A 17,306-nucleotide genomic window follows, 5' to 3' on the forward strand; every position below is an offset into this window, starting at 1 on the left:
TCTCAGAGCTAGTAAGGGGCAGAGTAACTCCAAAGATCATTTCACAAAAGGGGAAACTGAGGCCTACAGAGGACGAAAGGGTCCCAACCCAAACTCCCCGTCGCAGAGGGGGTGGGGGGTGGGGGTACAAGTGGGCGACTCAGAATCTACGACACCTTCAAATTTGCCCTCTTCCCCTCGATGGGAGCTATGACGTCACATGTCGGTGAGTGGGGGCTGTTACTAGGAGCTTGGGCATTGCATTCGGAAACCCGGGGGTAACCGGGGGTCGCACTCACCTCCGGAGGCACTTCTTTGGAGCCGGCACTTCTGGACTCGTGATCGAGGTCCGGAGCGCCCCGCCTGCGCAGACTCGGCGTCCCTCCACCAGCGCGACCTGCGACACTGCCCAGGCAACCGAGGCTCGCGGACCCCTGGACACCACGGACCGCGAATGCGCGCGGCCAACTCAACGCGCATGTGCGCCCCCGACCTGTCGTTCAAAGCCTGCGGTGTGGCATCTCTGCCAGTCGGAATCCTCCTTCCAGCCTGGCCCCGCCTTATGCGTCAAGCTTCCGGCGTCTGGCTGTCTCCAGGGCAACCATCAGACTGACGGCCTAGGAAAGCGAGGCCCAGAAACTTCTGGGTGTCGTAGACTCAAAGGGGCAGAGAAACAAACAGGAGGTGCCTGGGAGTGAGAAAGGTCTCCGACGCAGGAGTCCCCGCCTCCTTTCCCTGGCCCAGCTTGCCAGGTCTTGCCACAGTGCCGACCCGTTCGCGAGCCTTGGGGTCGGTTGCAGGGGGCTCTGCCCTCACAGCGGGCATCGCAGAGCGGGCCGCGGTCGCCATGGTAATACCTCTGGCTCGCCGCCCGCCCCTTGCGTGGTGACGTCATGCGCCGAGGGAAGGCAGTGGGCGCATGCGCCTAAGATGGGAGGTGTGAGGTTGAGCGGTGGGCGGGGCCGGGGAGCGGGGCGGAGCCGGGGAGCGGGGCGGGGGCGGGGAGCGGGGCGGGGGCGGGGAGCAGGGCGGGGAGCGGGGCGGAGCCGGGGAGCGGGGCGGGGGCGGGGAGCGGGGCGGAGCCGGGGAGCGGGGCGGAGCCGGGGAGCGGGGCGGGGGCGGGGAGCGGGGCGGGGGCGGGGAGCGGGGCGGAGCCGGGGAGCGGGGCGGAGCCGGGGAGCGGGGCGGAGCCGGGGAGCGGGGCGGAGCCGGGGAGCGGGGCGGAGCCGGGGAGCGGGGCGGAGCCGGGGAGCGGGGCGGAGCCGGGGAGCGGGGCGGAGCCGGGGAGCGGGGCGGAGCCGGGGAGCGGGGCGGAGCCGGGGAGCGGGGCGGAGCCGGGGAGCGGGGCGGAGCCGGGGAGCGGGGCGGAGCCGGGGAGCGGGGCGGAGCCGGGGAGCGGGGCGGAGCCGGGGAGCGGGGCGGAGCCGGGGAGCGGGGCGGAAGGGACTCCTCTGACCGGTCAGTTTAGGGTGCTTTCTTTTCAGAAAGTGCTCAGAGACTTCGCTGCAGGTTGTTCACTCGTTTTTACTTGCTCCCCATTTGTTTTGTTTGCTCCGCACTGGTTGGAAACGTAGACTTTCCATGTCAAGCCTGCCTCCAGGCAAACTAGGTCCCTTTGAGCTCTCAGGAGCATCCCACCTCCCCCTGCCTGCTCTGGGCCTTGATGACAGGTTCGTGCTATCCGTTGATTCATCTAACAGGTCGTTATTAAATGTCTGATAAATGCTGGTGCCAGGGAGACAGCTATGACCAAACGGGGAGCTGGCCGCAGACTTCTTGTTTTGAGCAAGTAGAGAAAAAAGTGAACCCATGTTTTTCAACCTCGGTATAATTGACATTTGGGTCTGATTATTCCTCGGGGTGGGAGCTGTCCTGTGCATTGTAGGGTGTCAAGCAGCATCCCTCTGCCCACTAGAGGCCAAGAGCAACACCCTCAGCCCTCCCACTAGTCTTGACAACAAAAAATGTCTCCAGACACAGCCAAATGTCCGCTCGGAGGCAAACTCAGTCCCGTTGAAGAACCACTGCTTTTTAAGGGGGTTTCCTAGGGGTACCTGGGTGGCCAGTTGTTTAAGCATCTTACTTCGGCTCAGGTCATAATCTCATGATTTGTGAGTTTGAGCCCCACATCAGGCTCTGTGCTGACAACTCAAGGGCCTGGAGCTTGCTTCAGATTCTGTGACTCCTTCTCTCTCTGCCCCTCCCCTGCTTGCATTCTGTTTGTGTGTCTCTCTCTCAAAAATAAATAAACATTTAAAAAAAATTAAGGGGTTTTCCCAAGCACTGGTCCTATTTTCAAATAACTTGGGCACCTCATAAACTCTCACCAGGTGATTAAAATCTGATGTCTGGGTATTTGAGGGTTGCTACCAGAGTGGATCTTTAAGGTTCGCATCATAAGAAAAAAATTATGTAACTACATGTGGTGATGGAGGTTAAGTAAACTTATTGCAGTGATCATTTTTCAATATATACAAATACCAAATCATGTTGTACACCTGAACTAATAGAATGTTATATGATAATTATACCTCAGTAAAACTTGGGGGGGGGATCTGATATTGATTGCTGAGATGAGCTGGCATATTAACAAAACTCAGTTTAGATAAAGTTCAAGAGAGCCCCACTTCACCACCACCAGCACCACCATCAAAGGGAAGGTGATTGGGGGCGCCCAGGTGGCTCAGTCAGTTAAGTGACTTCAGCTCAAGTCATGATCTTGCAGTTCGTGAGTTTGAGCCCCACATCAACCTCTGTGCTGACAGCCTGGAGCCTGCTTGGGATTCAGTGTCTCCCCCTCTCTCTGCCCCTCCCCTGCTTGTGCTCTGTCTCTTAAAAATAAATAAATGTTAAAAAAATTTTTTTTAAGACGGGAAGGTGACTGGATGTACAAAGGTCATAAAGATACGCGTTCTTTTTATTAAGGTAGCAACCCGGTCTGTATGCAAATTGCTGTAAGAAATGATGACAGCTTCCTTGAGCTCAGACACAGTTGTGCCAACCCAGTGACACCCCCACCCCCTTTAATTCAGGACTTTAGTTGACTTGGAAAACTAGTTTTACGTGCTCAAGTAGTCACTGGGGCTCAAGCATGTGAAATTACCCTCAGTGTGTGCAATCACCCTCTGAAGAGTATAGTCAAGCCTTTGTTTCCTTATTGACTGCCTTCCCACTCTTCCTTTAAGTGGATTTCCCACCAGGGGGCGGGAAAGGTGGCATCCTATTTGCCAAGAACAAACATAATCACATTTTGAGATAGAGAAACCGAAGAACTCCATAAAAACCTGCTTCTTGCTCCTTTTCTATTCTTGCTAGGGCCTGCACCCCCAACTTCACACATGCTTCATATTGCAAATAATGTATGTCCTCCTTGTAGGGGACAAGGAGTTAATGATTTCTTTGGAACTGGCAAAATCTAATGAAGGACCAGGGGAAAATGACCCAATAAAGCCGTCATATGCGCATTCTAGATCTCCACCACTGGGGCTAGACCTCTCTACGCCAAGATCTGGCTCCAGGGAATAACACCTGAGCCCTGGTCTTTGCTCTAACCAGTTCCTGGATGCCTGAGAGGACCTGTAGTCCAGACCACAATCCTCAATAAAAAACCCTGAACCTCAAGCAAAACCGAGGCTCTGACCTTCCTGAGTCTCCTGCACACTGTGTCTATACCTGCACTCTCTCTCTACCTTCAATAAAGTCTGCTCTCACAGCCTGCCAGCTCACATTTGGTTTCTATCCTGTGCACAGCCAAGGACCCTCGTGGCTGGTCCTGGAGGACCCCATCTGGGTCCTCAGACTGGCCTGCCGGCAAGTGTCTCATCATACTGGACAAGACCCGACTGACCGTGAGATCATGACCTGAGCCAAGATCGAGAGTCTGGTGCTTAATGGACTGAGCCACCCAGGCACCCCAATCAGATGTTTTTTTTTAATGTTTATTTTTGATAGAACATGTGAGCAGGTTAGGGGCAGAGAGAGAGGGAGACACAGAATGGAAGCAGGCTCCAGGCTCTGAGCTGTCAGCACAAAGCCGGATGTGGGGCTCGGACCCACAAACCCACGTGAGATCATGACCTGAGCTGAGTTGGAGACTTAGCTGACTGAGCAACCCAGGTGCCCCAGCAGACATGAGTTTTAAGTGACTCCTGGGGTCACTGATGTTCCCCATCCTCTCTCTCAGAAGCACTGGCTGGTGTCCAGGGCTTCGGAAAGCCCATGGCAGGCACAGTGCTTTCTAAAATGCCTGAACCAGGGCTCCTGGCTGGCTCAGTCAGTGGAGTGTGTGACTCTTGATCTCAGGGTTGTCAGTTTGAGCCCCATGTTGGGTGTAGAGATTCCTTAAAATAAAATAAAATCTTAAAAAAAAAGCAGAACGACAAAAATGTATTAAATTCGAATGGGTAAGACAGCTGTAAGAATGGACTTTTTCACTTGTTTTAGTCTAGAATTTCTACCTTCCAACCGCTCTGCAAGAATGCTTGTCGTTTTGCTCCTCCTTGAAAGGACAAATTGAACATTGTAGGTCTGTAGACACGTACTAACAACAAAACAAAAAAATAAAAATAAAAAATAAAAATAAAAACAAAACAAAGCTTCGGTTCCATCAGACCAAATGAGTGTACATTTGTATGTCTTAAAGTAGTTTTTTTTTAATGTGTATTCATTTATTTTGAGAGAGATAGCATGAGTGGGGAAGGGGCAGAGAGAGAAGAGAGAGAGAATTCCAAGCAGCCTCCCCGCTATCAGCATGGAGCGCAATTTGGGGCTTGATGCTATGAACAGTGAGATACTGACCTGAGCTGAAATCAAGAGTCAGACGCTTAACGAACTGAGCCACCCTGGTGGTAGCTTTAATTAGCCATTTTAATGAACTTTGTGATGAACAAATGACTGGTTCTGATCATGATAATAAGAGGGCTTCTACTCTGTCAGTACCCCCATTTTGCAGATGACAAAATGAGGTACAGAGAGACAATAACTTCCCCAAGGTCACAATCCAGTAAGTGGTGGCACCGGGATCTGCACTCAAGAAACCCGTCTCCTCCTTCGAGCCCAAGCTCTCAACCAGGACGATGGACATCCTCAAACATGGGCAAAAGTCCACTCAGGTGGGACAGTTGGGACATAGCCTAGTCTCGAGATCACTACATCTTCAGATGCCTATTTCTTCATTTGGGAGACCTAAATCTTTATACCAAAAAAAAAAAAAAAAAAAAAAAAAAGACTTTGGAATGAGTCAAACCTGTCATCTGTGTGACCTTGGACAAGTTATCGATCCCTCTGAGCTATAGTTTCTTCACCTGTAACAGGAACAGTATAACAGAATTCTTCATGGGGTGATTGCCAGAATTAAGGGGTATACATGATTCTTGGCCCCCTTCCCCCACCCCAAGGTATTAATTCTCAGTGTCGTGTGAATGGAAGAACTGAGCCCTCACGGTCTCAATTAGTGTACATTTAATTAGAGAAACAGTGGGGGGGGGGGGGGGAAGAGGCCAGGGACAGCGGTGTGGAAAGCCCCCTGAGGGCCCTCGCTCGCCCTGGGTCCACCTCATCAGGACCCTTAGGGACACCTTCCTGCAGAGACAGGTGTCACCCCTCAGAGGACCCAGTCCGTCACTCTCCAAACTGGCGGTCCCGGGCAGACAGGGTTCTTGGAGGCGAGACTAGCGGGCATATGAAGGACTGGCGACCGCCCAGAGGGGACAGAGCAGGGTCGCTAGAAAGAGCAGCAGGGGTCGTTCCTGGGGGAGGGAAGAGGGCGGGGAGAAAGGTAGATGTGCCTCGCTCTGCGCCGCCGCTCGGTCGTTCCACCGACTGGAACGCGCGTCCCGGGGTCTGAGCCGGGGAGGGCGGGGCTCCACCTGGTCACTCCCAGCAGGTGCCTCCCCCTCCGAAGGGTTCCTGCGACCACGCGGAGGAAGGAGGCCGCCCCTCCAGTTCCGTCTGTCACCGTCCGGCCTTCCAGGACACTCACTTGATTGCCAGTCACCCTCCAGAGGGCGCTCTCCTTGACCTCGAGGACCTCCCCTGCCGCAGCCCGTCTGTGCCCCGGCAGCTCGGTGACCCCGCCCCTCCGTGACCCCGGCCCCTCGGGGTGCTCGCCCCTCGAAGACCCAGCCTCTCCGTGACCCCGGGCCCTTCCGTGACCCCGCCCCTCCGTGATCCCGGCAGCTCTGTGCGCCCTCCCCTCTGTGACTCCGCCCCTTGATGACCCCGGCCCCTCGAGACGCCCGCCCCTCTGAGACCCCGCCCCTCCGTGACCCCACTTCTCTGTGACCCCGGCTGCTCTGCGCCCCCGGCCCCTCCGTGCCCCCTGCAGCACCGCGCCCCCGGCTCCGGTACCCCCAGCCTGGCACACTGGAGCCTCGCCAGGGTGGGGCAGGGAGCAAGTGTACAGGGTCTGCAGTGCGTGCTGGGGTCCCCGGGGTACATCCGTCCGGTGGACTTGCTCCCAGAGGGTCTCGCAGCGCAGTGCGGGGGTCCTCAAACTACAGCCTCCCCCACTTTTTATAGGTTTTTAAAACAGGTAACATCCACATGGCATAAAATTCACCATTTAGCCGTTTTAGCTACTCAAGGATCCACCATAGAATCGTCGCTCAACAAAAGCTTGCTGAGCTCCTCAATCAAGTTCAACAGCAGCAACCCCGCGGCCAAGTGTGTCCCCGGAAGAACTGAAAACAAGTGTTCAGACAGAGGCCTGGACACATGTCCACAGCAGCACTATTCACAACTGTCAAAAGGCGGAAGACACCTCAAATGCCCTTCAGTGGGACGTAGAACGAAATGTGGTCCCGCCGGCCGATGAGGTGTACCCAGACTGCTCGGCCACCGTAAGAACGGACGCGTGACCCCTGCCACCTCCTGGATGAACCTGGAAAGCGCAAAGCGTGACACGGGCCACGTGGTGTGTGGTTCCACGTCTATGACACTATCCGTCCAGAACGAGCCAAGCCATGCGGACACAGAGAGTTGAGTGGTGGTTACCAGGGGCTGGGAGGAGAAAATGCCCTTCTGGCCGTCACGTACCTGATGTCCACTTCCGTGCTACAGGAGTGACAGTAACACTTGGGTGGTTGAGGAGGAAGTGAACCGGAAACAGAGAAAGAAACAGGAGGGGTGAGGTACGTCAAGTTCCTCCCCTGGCTTTCTCCCCTTCCTTGTTGTTGCGACACCCTGAGGGCCTGCTGGTCTACGGCCCTCACCTCCCACCTTCTGTCCCATCTTCCAGCCAGCTCTTCCCATTCTCATCAGTAACACCGTCCTCTCCCCTGGGGTTTCTCAGCTTGATCGCTACTGACATTTTGAGCCGGATCACTGTTTATTTGGGGGTAGCTGGCCTATGCAATGCAGGATGTTGAGCAGGATCCCTGGCCTCCTCCCACTAAAGGCCAGTAGCACCCCGTCCCCAGTCATGACAGCCAACAGTATCCCCAGATGCTGCTGTGCCCTCTGGGGGGCAAGGTTACCCCACTGGAGAACCACCGGTCTAACCAAGGGCCCAAGTCTAAGCCTGAGGCTCATCTCGTTGGTGCCATTTTCCTCGTCCCTCACATGCAATCCGTTAGCATTTTTATTTTATTTTTCAGAGAGAGACAGAGCGTGAGCAGGGGAGGGGCAGAGAGAGAGAGAGGGAGACACAGAATCCGAAGCAGGCTCCGGGCTCGGAGCTGAGCTGTCAGCACAGAGCCCGACGCGGGGCTCAGGGGCTCGAACTCAAGAGCCATGAGGCATGAAGTCATGACCTGAGCTGAATACTGACGCTCAAAGGACTGAGCCGCCCAGGCGCCCCCCCATTAGCACTTCTTATAGAACCACCAGGTGGTCTTCCTCATCTCCACTACCTCATCACCAGGTATTCTGCCGGCCACTCGGACCTCATTCTCTCATCTCTCTGCTTCCGCTCTTGCCCTGTCCTCATTCAGCACCCAGACCCACCCTTTCCTACTTGACGTCAGATCTTGCGGATGGCTCTCCACCAAACTTAGAATAAAACTTCCTTCTCGCCGCGGTCTATGGGGCCCCTTTGTGAGCTGGACGCCCTCTGGCTCTCCCAACTCATGCAGACTTTCCTTTGGTCCCTCAGAGGCACACAGGGCAGTTCAGCCTCGGGGTCTTTGCCTTGCATGTCCCTGCAGCTCCCAAGGCAGGCTGCTTCCGCCAGCTCAGCTAGGCTTTTCCAGCAAAGCAGCCCACCGCTTTGCGTGCTCTGACAGATCCCCTGATTCGCTTCCTTTCCTGGAGCTCACTGTTTGTTTTGTTTCCGTCCTGCCCCTATCCTGTGAGCTTGTGGGGTCCAGGGACCTTGTGGGGTCTTGTAGTCCCGGCATCCAGCAAGGGACCTGCTGCATGTGTAAATATTTGAGTTTGCGGATGAAATGAATGATTACTGGCCATTTCTTGCAGGTAATATTCCCATGCCTCCGCCCCCCAACCTCTACCCCCAGACCTCTACTTACTGCTTGGTAAATGACTTGGTCCTTAAGAACCTACCTTATTTACATGGAGAGAGAGGGAGAGAGAGAATGAATGAATGGTAGTATTTCAGAGGAGACTCTGGGGCCCTGTTAGTGCAGAAGGGAGTGTCTCCTAGCCAAGCCTGGTGGTGGAGGGATGGAGGTAGGGAGTGGAGAGAGACAGTGAGGGAGGGGTGATTCGAATTACAGAGTGGGGGGGTCTTCCTTCCTACCCCTTCCCTTGCTTGGCACCTCCTTCACTCCCTCCCTTCTCTGTGCCCTCCGTCTCTGTCTCTGCCATCCTTCTTCCCTTTTCCCTCCTCCCTACCCCCTCCCTCCTCCCTTCCCCTCCCTCCTCCCTACCCCCTCCCTTCTCCCTGCTCCTCCCTCCTCCCTGGTCCCCCTCCTTCCTGCCCCCTTCCTCCTCCCTCCTCTTTGTCCCTCTCTCCTCCCCGGTCCCCCTCCTCCCTCTTTCCTGCCCCCCCTCCCTCCTTCCTGCCCCCCTCCCTCCTCCCTCCTCCCTGCCCCCTTCCTCCTCCCCCCTCAAAGGTAACAGGCTCCTTCTTACCCAGTCTCCTTTGTTGTAGGACACAAACAGGAAGGTGACCATCATATAAGTGCATTTCAACAAGTTCCATCTGGTCCGTTTCGTGGGTGGTTTCTTGGTGGAGGTGGCAGTGGCTAGGGAAATCTTCCCTGGGAGAAGCCGGTGGGAAGGATGCACGCTGAGGATATACCCGTCCCCATCCAGAAATCCCTGCCCTTCCGAAATCTCTGTTCCCAGCACAAGTCCCCTCCTGACCTCTCTGCACCACATCTCCACCTGACGCCCTGAACTGAAATTTTGGTCTCCTGCTGCTGGTTCCCATCCCTCCTGTCCACCCGACAAGCAGCCAGCTACATGTGCTGTCCTCCCCGATTACTCACCAGCCTCCTGCTCACCTTTCTGTCCCTCAAGCCTCCTCCAGCCTCCATGAGGGTGCCAGGAGGGTCTTTCTAACACCCAGATCTGAGCACGCGGTCTCCCCGCTTCAGACATAATGTGATTTTCACCTCCCCAACGTCCTTCCCTGCCCTTGTCATCCGAAACATCTTGTTCAAGTATTACATACAGAAAGCCCCAAATTTTTGCAATAAGCATTTTAGGACCGTGTAGGTACAAAGTAACATCTATGTAAAATGAGTTTCCTTTCTGACTTTCAGGTCCTTTCTCTTGCCTGGATAGGACGTGCACAGGATGGAACACCCAGTACGATGGGCAGTAGAAGTGGTGACCCGGAAAGCCGTCCATTCATGAGCTGGGGGCTGGGAAATCTGTCACGATGTCCGCATCGAACAGGTTGTTCCCTGTGAGTTTGCGGGGGGGGCTTCTCTTTGTCATATGGAGATGTTCTCTCCATCCCTGGTGTGCTGGGATTTTATTCTGTAATCAGGAATGACTGTTGGATTTTATCTTTTTTTTTTTTTCTGTATCTGTTGAGATGATAATATGATTTTTTTCCCTCTTTATATTAATAGGGTGGGGATTCCAGGGGTACCTGGATGGCTCGGTCAGTTAAATGTCCAACTTCGGCTCAGGTCATGATCTCGCAGTTTGTGGGTTCGAGCCCCACATCGGACTCTGTGCTGACAGCTCAGAGCCTGGAGCCTGCTTCGGATTCTGTGTCTCCCTCTCTCTCTGCTCCTTCCCTACTCATGCTCTGTCTCTCTCTCTCGCTCTCAAGACTAAATAAACATTAAAAAAAAAATGTTCCCTGTGTGGTTTTAAACTATTTTGTGGCAGTTCCTAGAAGTGGTTTTCTTTATATTCATTCCCTTTCGCATTCTCAGAGCTTTTAAAATCTGTTGCTTGATGGTTATTTTTTTATCAGGACGCAAAATTCTTAGCCATTAACTCTTGAGCCATCACTTCAGCTTCATTTTCTCTTGCTTTTCCTTCTTAAATTCTCATTTCACGTGTGTTACAAATTTTCACCAGTTCTCATAAGTCTCTTATTTTATGCTTTTTTCTGTTTTCTTTAATTTTTAAAAAACTGTTTATTTATTTTGAGAGAGAATGAGAGAGAGAGAGCAGGGCAGGGGCAGAGAGAGAGGGAGACGGAGAATCCCAAGCAGGCTCCACAATGTCAGCACAGAGCCCTGCATGGGGCTCGAACTCAGGAACCTTGAGATCATGACCTGAGCCCAAATCAAGTGTCAGACGCTTAACCTACCAAGCCACCTAGACGCCCCTTTTCTGTACTTTTCTATTCTTTTATCCGTTGTTCTGCACTTAGAATAATTTCTCTTGACCCATTTTCTAGCTCACTAATCGTGCTTTCTGCTAAGCCCAACCCCTGAACTCTTCATTTCAGTTACATATTTTCAATTCTAGAATGGCCATTTGACTTTTAAAAAAAAAAAAAACAAATTATAACTCTCTGGTGAAATGACTCATCTATTTTTGTGAACTTAATAATCATAAGCTTTTTTAAAGTGCTTATGGCCAAACCCTGGGTCCCCCGGAGGCTCGCTCTTATTGCCGGGTTTCCCCTCTCTTGGTTTTTTGGCCACGCAGCCCTGACACTCGGGACTTACGTGTTATTTCCAGGGGGAACAGGAATGTTTCCCACACCTACCTCAGTGGGCGGGGCCTCCTGGGCACCCACGAGTGGCACAAAGGAACAGAAGGCTTTGGATGCCCCTCTGAAGGACACCTTCACAGGTACTGGAGCTGTGCCCGCGGCTACCTGGGGTCTTCTCCACGGGGCTGTTGGGTTTTAGCGGATCCATGACTTACCTTCTTCCTTGCAATCATTTGTTTCTTCTAAAGATGAACATGGAGGAGGAGGAGGAGGAGGAGGAGGAGGAGGAAATCAGTAAGGGAGCTTGAGATGGATGGATATAGTGCTTCTAGTGCCTGGGGAGGGAGGGGGATGCAGTGACCTCCTTGGTCTCCTTGCTGTCCCTCGGTTCCCAGCCACTCTCCTCCCTCACGCTGTTCCCTGCGCTGTTCCTAGGCACTCTCCTCCTTTGTGGCCTGTGCACATGCTGTTCCCTGTGCCTGGAGCGCTCTTGTGCACTCGACTGGCTCCCTCCTTCAGGTCTTTGCTGAAATGTCACTTTCCATCATCACCCTCTAAACGCCTGTCAACCTGTCCCAGCTCTATTTCCCTCTTCCTTTCTCCAGTGTTTTCCTAAGACTCATCAACATCCAACAGACTCTTAACCCCCTTCTTTTTTTGTCTTTTTTAACGTCTATTTTTGAGAGGCAGAGCACGAGCAGGGGAGGGGCAGAGAGAGGGAGACACAGAATCTGAAGCAGGCTCCGGGCTCCGATCTGTCAGCACAGAGCCCCATGCGGGGCTTGAACCCACAACCCGTGAGATCATGACCTGAGCCGAAGTCGGACACTTAACTGACTGAACTACCCTATTTATTTGTTTTCTTTCTCTTCTCCCTGGAATGCAAGGTCCATCCAGGCACAGATTTCTGTCTGTTTCGTCCCCTGCTATCTCCCCAACACCTAGAACAGGACTTAGCACAGAGGAGCTAATATTAACCAGCGTTTGTTGGATGAATGACAAAAATGTTAAACCATTTATGATGGTAACGATGAGGAGAGAGAGCGTAGGGTTTGGTGATATCTAAAGGCCCTTCCAACACTAATTAAAAAAGCAAAGAGCTCTGTGTTTCTGTGCACAGGAGTGAGAACAAATAGTGGGACCCAAACAGCACAGTCACTACTTACCGCTTAGCACCTGGAGGCTCAGCAAACCTAAGGAAGACAACACACAGACTGAATTACAAAAAGCAGCATGACGAGTGCTCTCGGGTCAACAGGTTCAACAGGCTCGCCACAAGCTAGCTCTCCTCCGAGAAGCCCTGCTGGGTTGCGGGCACCTTTTCTCCTTGCCACCATGGGCAGGACGTTGATCCATATTGCATAATAACCACCTGTCCCCCAGTAGACTATGAGCTCATGTACAAGTCTGAGCATGTCAGATTCATCTTCGGGGTTCCCACCGCCCTGCATGGTCTTGGCACATACTGAAGTGTCAAAGAATATTCTCACCAGACAAGATATTCTCACCAAAATCCCAAGGCATGCATGGAGTGAGATTCTTACCTAGGATCTCTGAGGTCACTCATCCAGGTAAAAGGGTGGTCCAGGAGGCAAGACCACGGTGGCAGACAAGGTCCAGAGTGTTGAGTCCATGGGGTCATGAGCGAGGAGGCCATAAGGAGGAAACAAATCACCAGATAAGAAGATGGGGAGACTGGGAATGCATGAGGACAGAGCCCAGGTGGCTTGTGGTGATCAGTTAGGACTTAGCAGTGAGCAGGGGAGACCTTTGAAAGCCTCATTGTCTGGGTCAGAGAGGAAATCAAATGGCTTAAGGGACTTGCATTGGGTCAGGGTTAGGCTGGGCAGGCAGCCACCATCCCTCTCCATGTGTTTAGTGTCCCCATGTTGTTGGCACCTTGCACACTTTGGGTGAATAATGCCTACTTTGTGAACAAGTTGTGGGGAGCCCTGATTTGGTTCCCAGAGGATACCCCACCTTTTTGAAAGTCAAAGTAGTACAGCTAGTTTTTCAAGTCCCTGGGTTAAAAAAAAAAAAATTATCCAAGAGATGATCCCTGGCTAGGAATGGACCCTTTAGCAGAGATAAGAAAGGGAACAAAGTGGAGGATGGGGGAACAGTGTGAAATAAGAATCTTACGTTTCAATACTGTTGAGATGTGAGCAGCAAGGAGAGAATCCAGAAGGGGTCATTGGGCAGCGACAGAAACAGAGAAGACGAAGAAGGTGTTAATGGTTCCTTCTTAGCTCACCCCACCCTGATGGTTCTCAAAAGAGGAGGGAAAGGAGGGTATCCCCCAGATTTCATGGGATGCTCTGGGGACCAGGGTGGGTTGCTTTGACTTACACTTATCCCCTTTGGAGACACATTTATCCAGGTGGCCAGAATCCCTGGGTGCTATTTTCCTTGGGGATTCATCCCCCAGAAATTAAGAGGATTAACAGCAAAGGATCCCCTTGACCCATTTTTTATCTCATCTCTCTCCTGAGGGTCAGATGAGAGACAGGTGGAGGAAAGAGTAGGCTACACTCTCAAGATCTCTTTATCCAGTAGCTCTTTGCACACATACACAAAACTCAATACATCCTTGTATTCTATGGCAGTGGTCGTTGGCTTTTGAGAGTCTGATAAAATCTGGGGACCTTACATGCATATGTGCTTCCATACCCAGTCACACCTGCAGCCTCAACCCACCTGAGTCCCAGACACCCTCTCTCAGTTTTCCCTGCAGCCTCAGGGGTCATGTGGACCCCTACAGTTCGTCCCGTAGGGGTGGGGCAGTGGATTGTGGGGCAGTGGATTGTGACCTCCCTTAGCAGAGGGTGTCTCTCAACCTGGTCCCTGAATCAAAGAGAACAAAGATCCCCTTCTCATTCTTGTTTTCTATACTTCATAGCACCCAAATGCATCCCAGTTACCCCTAGAAAAGGGAAAACTAACTTACCTTTCACTGTAGGGCACCGCAAAACCAGAAGTCAGGACGTCAATATGGAAAAGAGAGAGCAAGAGAGTAGGATAACATTAATACCTCCCCAAGTACACTCCATTATTCCTTCATTAAGTAATCTTAAAGTTGTGTTTAACTTTTTATTGTGTACTATTTATAGACTCACAAAGTATTGCAAAAATAGTACAGAGGGGTCCTGTGCAACCACCATCCAACTTCTCCCAATGGTGGCATCTTACATGACCGTAGTACTTTATCAAAACCAGTAAGTTAACATTGGCACAATATCAGTAACTGGACTGTAGAACATACTCAGATTTCATCAGGGTTTTGTGTGTGTGTGTGTGTGTGTGTGTACTCCTTTTTGTTTTAATTGTATTTTATGAAATACCTAGCTATCTCACGGTCATAGGGAAGCTATCTTAAAATAATAAGGATATCATTACCTTGCTCTATAAGTGAAAGAAGGGAGATTCATACAGTTCCTAGGGGTCTCTAGGAGAGCCAGACAGTGACCCAATGCAGGTGGGTACCAGTGAATCCCCGCCTCTCATTCTCAAGGGGCGAGTAGAAGCGGGACTTGAGGCTAATACTGGAGATGAAGGGGGGAGCACTACTTCTTTATTTGTCCACTTCACCCCCATAAATCATGATGGGCCCCACCTAAACAATCTGCTTGTTGAGTTGAAGTTGGTGGGTCCATATGTGTATTAAGAATCAACACCTGGGAAGCTTATTACAAACAAGGAGCCTTAAGCTCCGCCCCAGATGTCTTGATTCCTTAGGTAGATCTGAGATGGGCTCTTAATTTTAAACAAAGTCTCAGAGGTCAACAAACATCTTCTGTAAAGAGCCAGATAGTATCTGGGGCGCCTGGGTAGCGCAGTCGGTTAAGCGTCCGACTTCAGCCAGGTCACGATCTCGCGGTCCGTGAGTTCGAGCCCCGCGTCAGGCTCTGGGCTGATGGCTCGGAGCCTGGAGCCTGTTTCCGATTCTGTGTCTCCCTCTCTCTCTGCCCCTCCCCCGTTCATGCTCTGTCTCTCTCTGTCCCAAAAATAAATAGAAAACGTTGAAAAAAAAATTTAAAAAAAAGAAAGAGCCAGATAGTATCTATTTTAGGCTTTGCAGGCCACACAATCTGAGTATGACTACTCAACTGCTTTGCCAACCAGAAACCAGCCATAGAGGATACATAAACGAATGTGTGTGACTAGGTGTCAATAAAACTTTATTTAAAAAAAAAACACAGGCAGCAGGTCAGGTGGTAGTTTGCCAACTGCTACTTTAGCTCAGTGGTTCCCAAACCATCTGAATCACATCACCTGAGAAACCTTTTGAAAGAACAGATTTCAAGATCCCTTTCTTTGGTATTCTCATGCCAAAATTGCAGGTGGAATACAGAAATTTGTGTTTTGTTCTTTCAAGTTTCTGATTATCAGCTCGTTTGGGGAACCACGTCTTCTAACCTAGGCTCCATCTGGCTTACAGTGCCATTATGAGACAGAGATAGATCTCCAATATTATTTCTCTTTGACTCCTTCCAATGAGCAAAAGTACCACACATTAGCAGTTGTAGGGAACATTCTTTTCCTTTAAGATACATTTGTGTAGCCCAACTGTGTCCCAGACCTTTCTTCTAGGGCAAGTCTTTGCCTCGGAGGAGCAGTAGACATGTACCCTTTCCCACCTGTCCTTCTCCCCAAGAGGCAGTTGCTAAACATCTGCCAGGACACTGCAGCTTAGATCCTTCGGTGGAATCTGCCTGTACTGATTATGCTCCTGACCCCAGGCCAATATCTAAACACCGGGGTCTGCACCCACCCTTGCCCACAGAAAGTTACGAGTATGATCTCAAGGACACAAAGTCAAAATGGTCACAGTACTCACTTTCTTCTTCTGTCCTATCTGGAGGGGAGAATGCAGGCAGCCAGGTTCCGAGGGAGGTGTAGGGTAGAGAGAGACATAGGCATTAAGAGTGGGATCCTAGGGGCGCCTGGGTGGCTCAGTCGGTTAAGCATCTGACTTTGGCACAGGTCACGATCTCACGGTTCGTGGGTTCGAGCCCCACATCGGGCTCTGTGCTGACAGCTCAGAGCCTGGAGCCTGCTTCGGATTCTGTGTCTCCCTCTCTCTCTGCCCCTCCCCTGCTCATGCTCTGTCTCTCTCTCAAGGAATAATAAACATTAAAAAAAAAAAAAAAAGACTGGGATCCTAGACACCAGCAAAGGAGTGTCCCTGACTGGTCAGAAGAGAGCAGTGGTGGAAAGACCACTGGGGATGAGACAGATGAAGACTCAGACTCCACCGTTTGCTCCATCATTCCCTCCCACAAATCTTTTCTTTTTTTTTATGTTTATTTATTTTTGAAAGAGGGCGAGCAGGGCAGAAGCAGAGAGAGAGGGAGACACAGAATCTAAAGCAGGCTCCAGGATCCGAGCCATCACCACAGAGCCCGATGCGGGGCTCGAACTCACAAACCGTGAGGTCATGACCTGAGTGGAAGTCGGCGCTCAACCGACTGAGCCACCCAGGCACCTCATCTCCCCCACAAATCTTGGCGGAGCATCTACTATGTGAGGACACATGAACAGCAAAGCGGGCAAGGTCCTTATGCTCAGGGAAGCAGTGACAAGGGTCATCTATGGGGTACAAGCAGGGTGAGTGTGTTTGGGTAAACCTGCAGGGGGCAGGGGGAGCCTGTAAGCCGGTGGTGGTGGCTGACCTTGTGGGGGTGCCAGGGAAAGCACCCTGGAGGCATCGCTGCTGTGCCTGAAACCTGAAACGTGATTGGGGTTAACCATGTGATGACGCTTGGAAGCAGGGAGAGAAAAGCATCCGGGCACAGGGAATAGCATGGGCATGGTCCTGGGTGGGGAGGAGCCCAGGGCTTTGGAATGATAGCGAGAGACCCCCCGACACACTCACATAGGGACACGATGATATAAGACGACCACGGCACAAGTGTATCTGGAGCAGAGCCTTGTAGGTGATTTGAAAGCCCTCAGACTTCATCCTGAGAACAGCCAGGCAGCACTGAAAGGCTTGGACACGTGTCCAAATCTCGGCTGTACAAACACTAGGTTTGTGATCTTTGGCAACTTACCTCACCTCTCTGTGCCTCAATGTTCTTGTCGTAAAAATGGAATTCTGGGGCGCCTGGGTGGCGCAGTCGGTTAAGCGTCCGACTTCAGCCAGGTCACGATCTCGCGGTCCGTGAGTTCGAGCCCCGCGTCGGGCTCTGGGCTGATGGCTCGGAGCCTGGAGCCTGTTTCCGATTCTGTGTCTCCCTCTCTCTGCACCTCCCCCATTCATGCTCTGTCTCTCTCTGTCCCAAAAATAAATAAAAAACGT

At 52.0% G+C, this 17,306-nt stretch overlaps 1 protein-coding gene and 1 long non-coding RNA gene across 3 annotated transcripts in view; both read right to left on the bottom strand.

Annotated features, from left to right (window-relative positions):
* Positions 1 to 787, bottom strand: part of ZNF667 (zinc finger protein 667) — a 74,403-nt gene extending 73,616 nt beyond the window's left edge. The window contains exon 1 of one of the 2 annotated variants that reach the window (XM_058707491.1): positions 279 to 787. In XM_058707491.1, coding sequence (XP_058563474.1) covers positions 279 to 459 — 181 coding nt within the window. In that variant the 5' untranslated portion in view covers positions 460 to 787. The remainder of the gene's footprint in view (positions 1 to 278) is intronic. The other variant, XM_058707486.1, reaches the window with a different exon arrangement.
* Positions 788 to 5,420: 4,633 nt separating this feature from the next.
* LOC131499489 (uncharacterized) lies at positions 5,421 to 12,267 on the bottom strand. The gene is made up of 5 exons (XR_009255909.1): positions 12,172 to 12,267; positions 11,221 to 11,247; positions 9,010 to 9,137; positions 7,015 to 7,052; positions 5,421 to 5,726 (listed from the first exon to the last, which is right to left on the bottom strand). It is a non-coding gene; the product is annotated as an uncharacterized LOC131499489 (long non-coding RNA).
* Positions 12,268 to 17,306: the final 5,039 nt, after the last annotated feature.

Source organism: Neofelis nebulosa, chromosome 17 (assembly GCF_028018385.1).
Source record: "Neofelis nebulosa isolate mNeoNeb1 chromosome 17, mNeoNeb1.pri, whole genome shotgun sequence".
Classification (NCBI taxonomy): domain Eukaryota; kingdom Metazoa; phylum Chordata; class Mammalia; order Carnivora; family Felidae; genus Neofelis; species Neofelis nebulosa.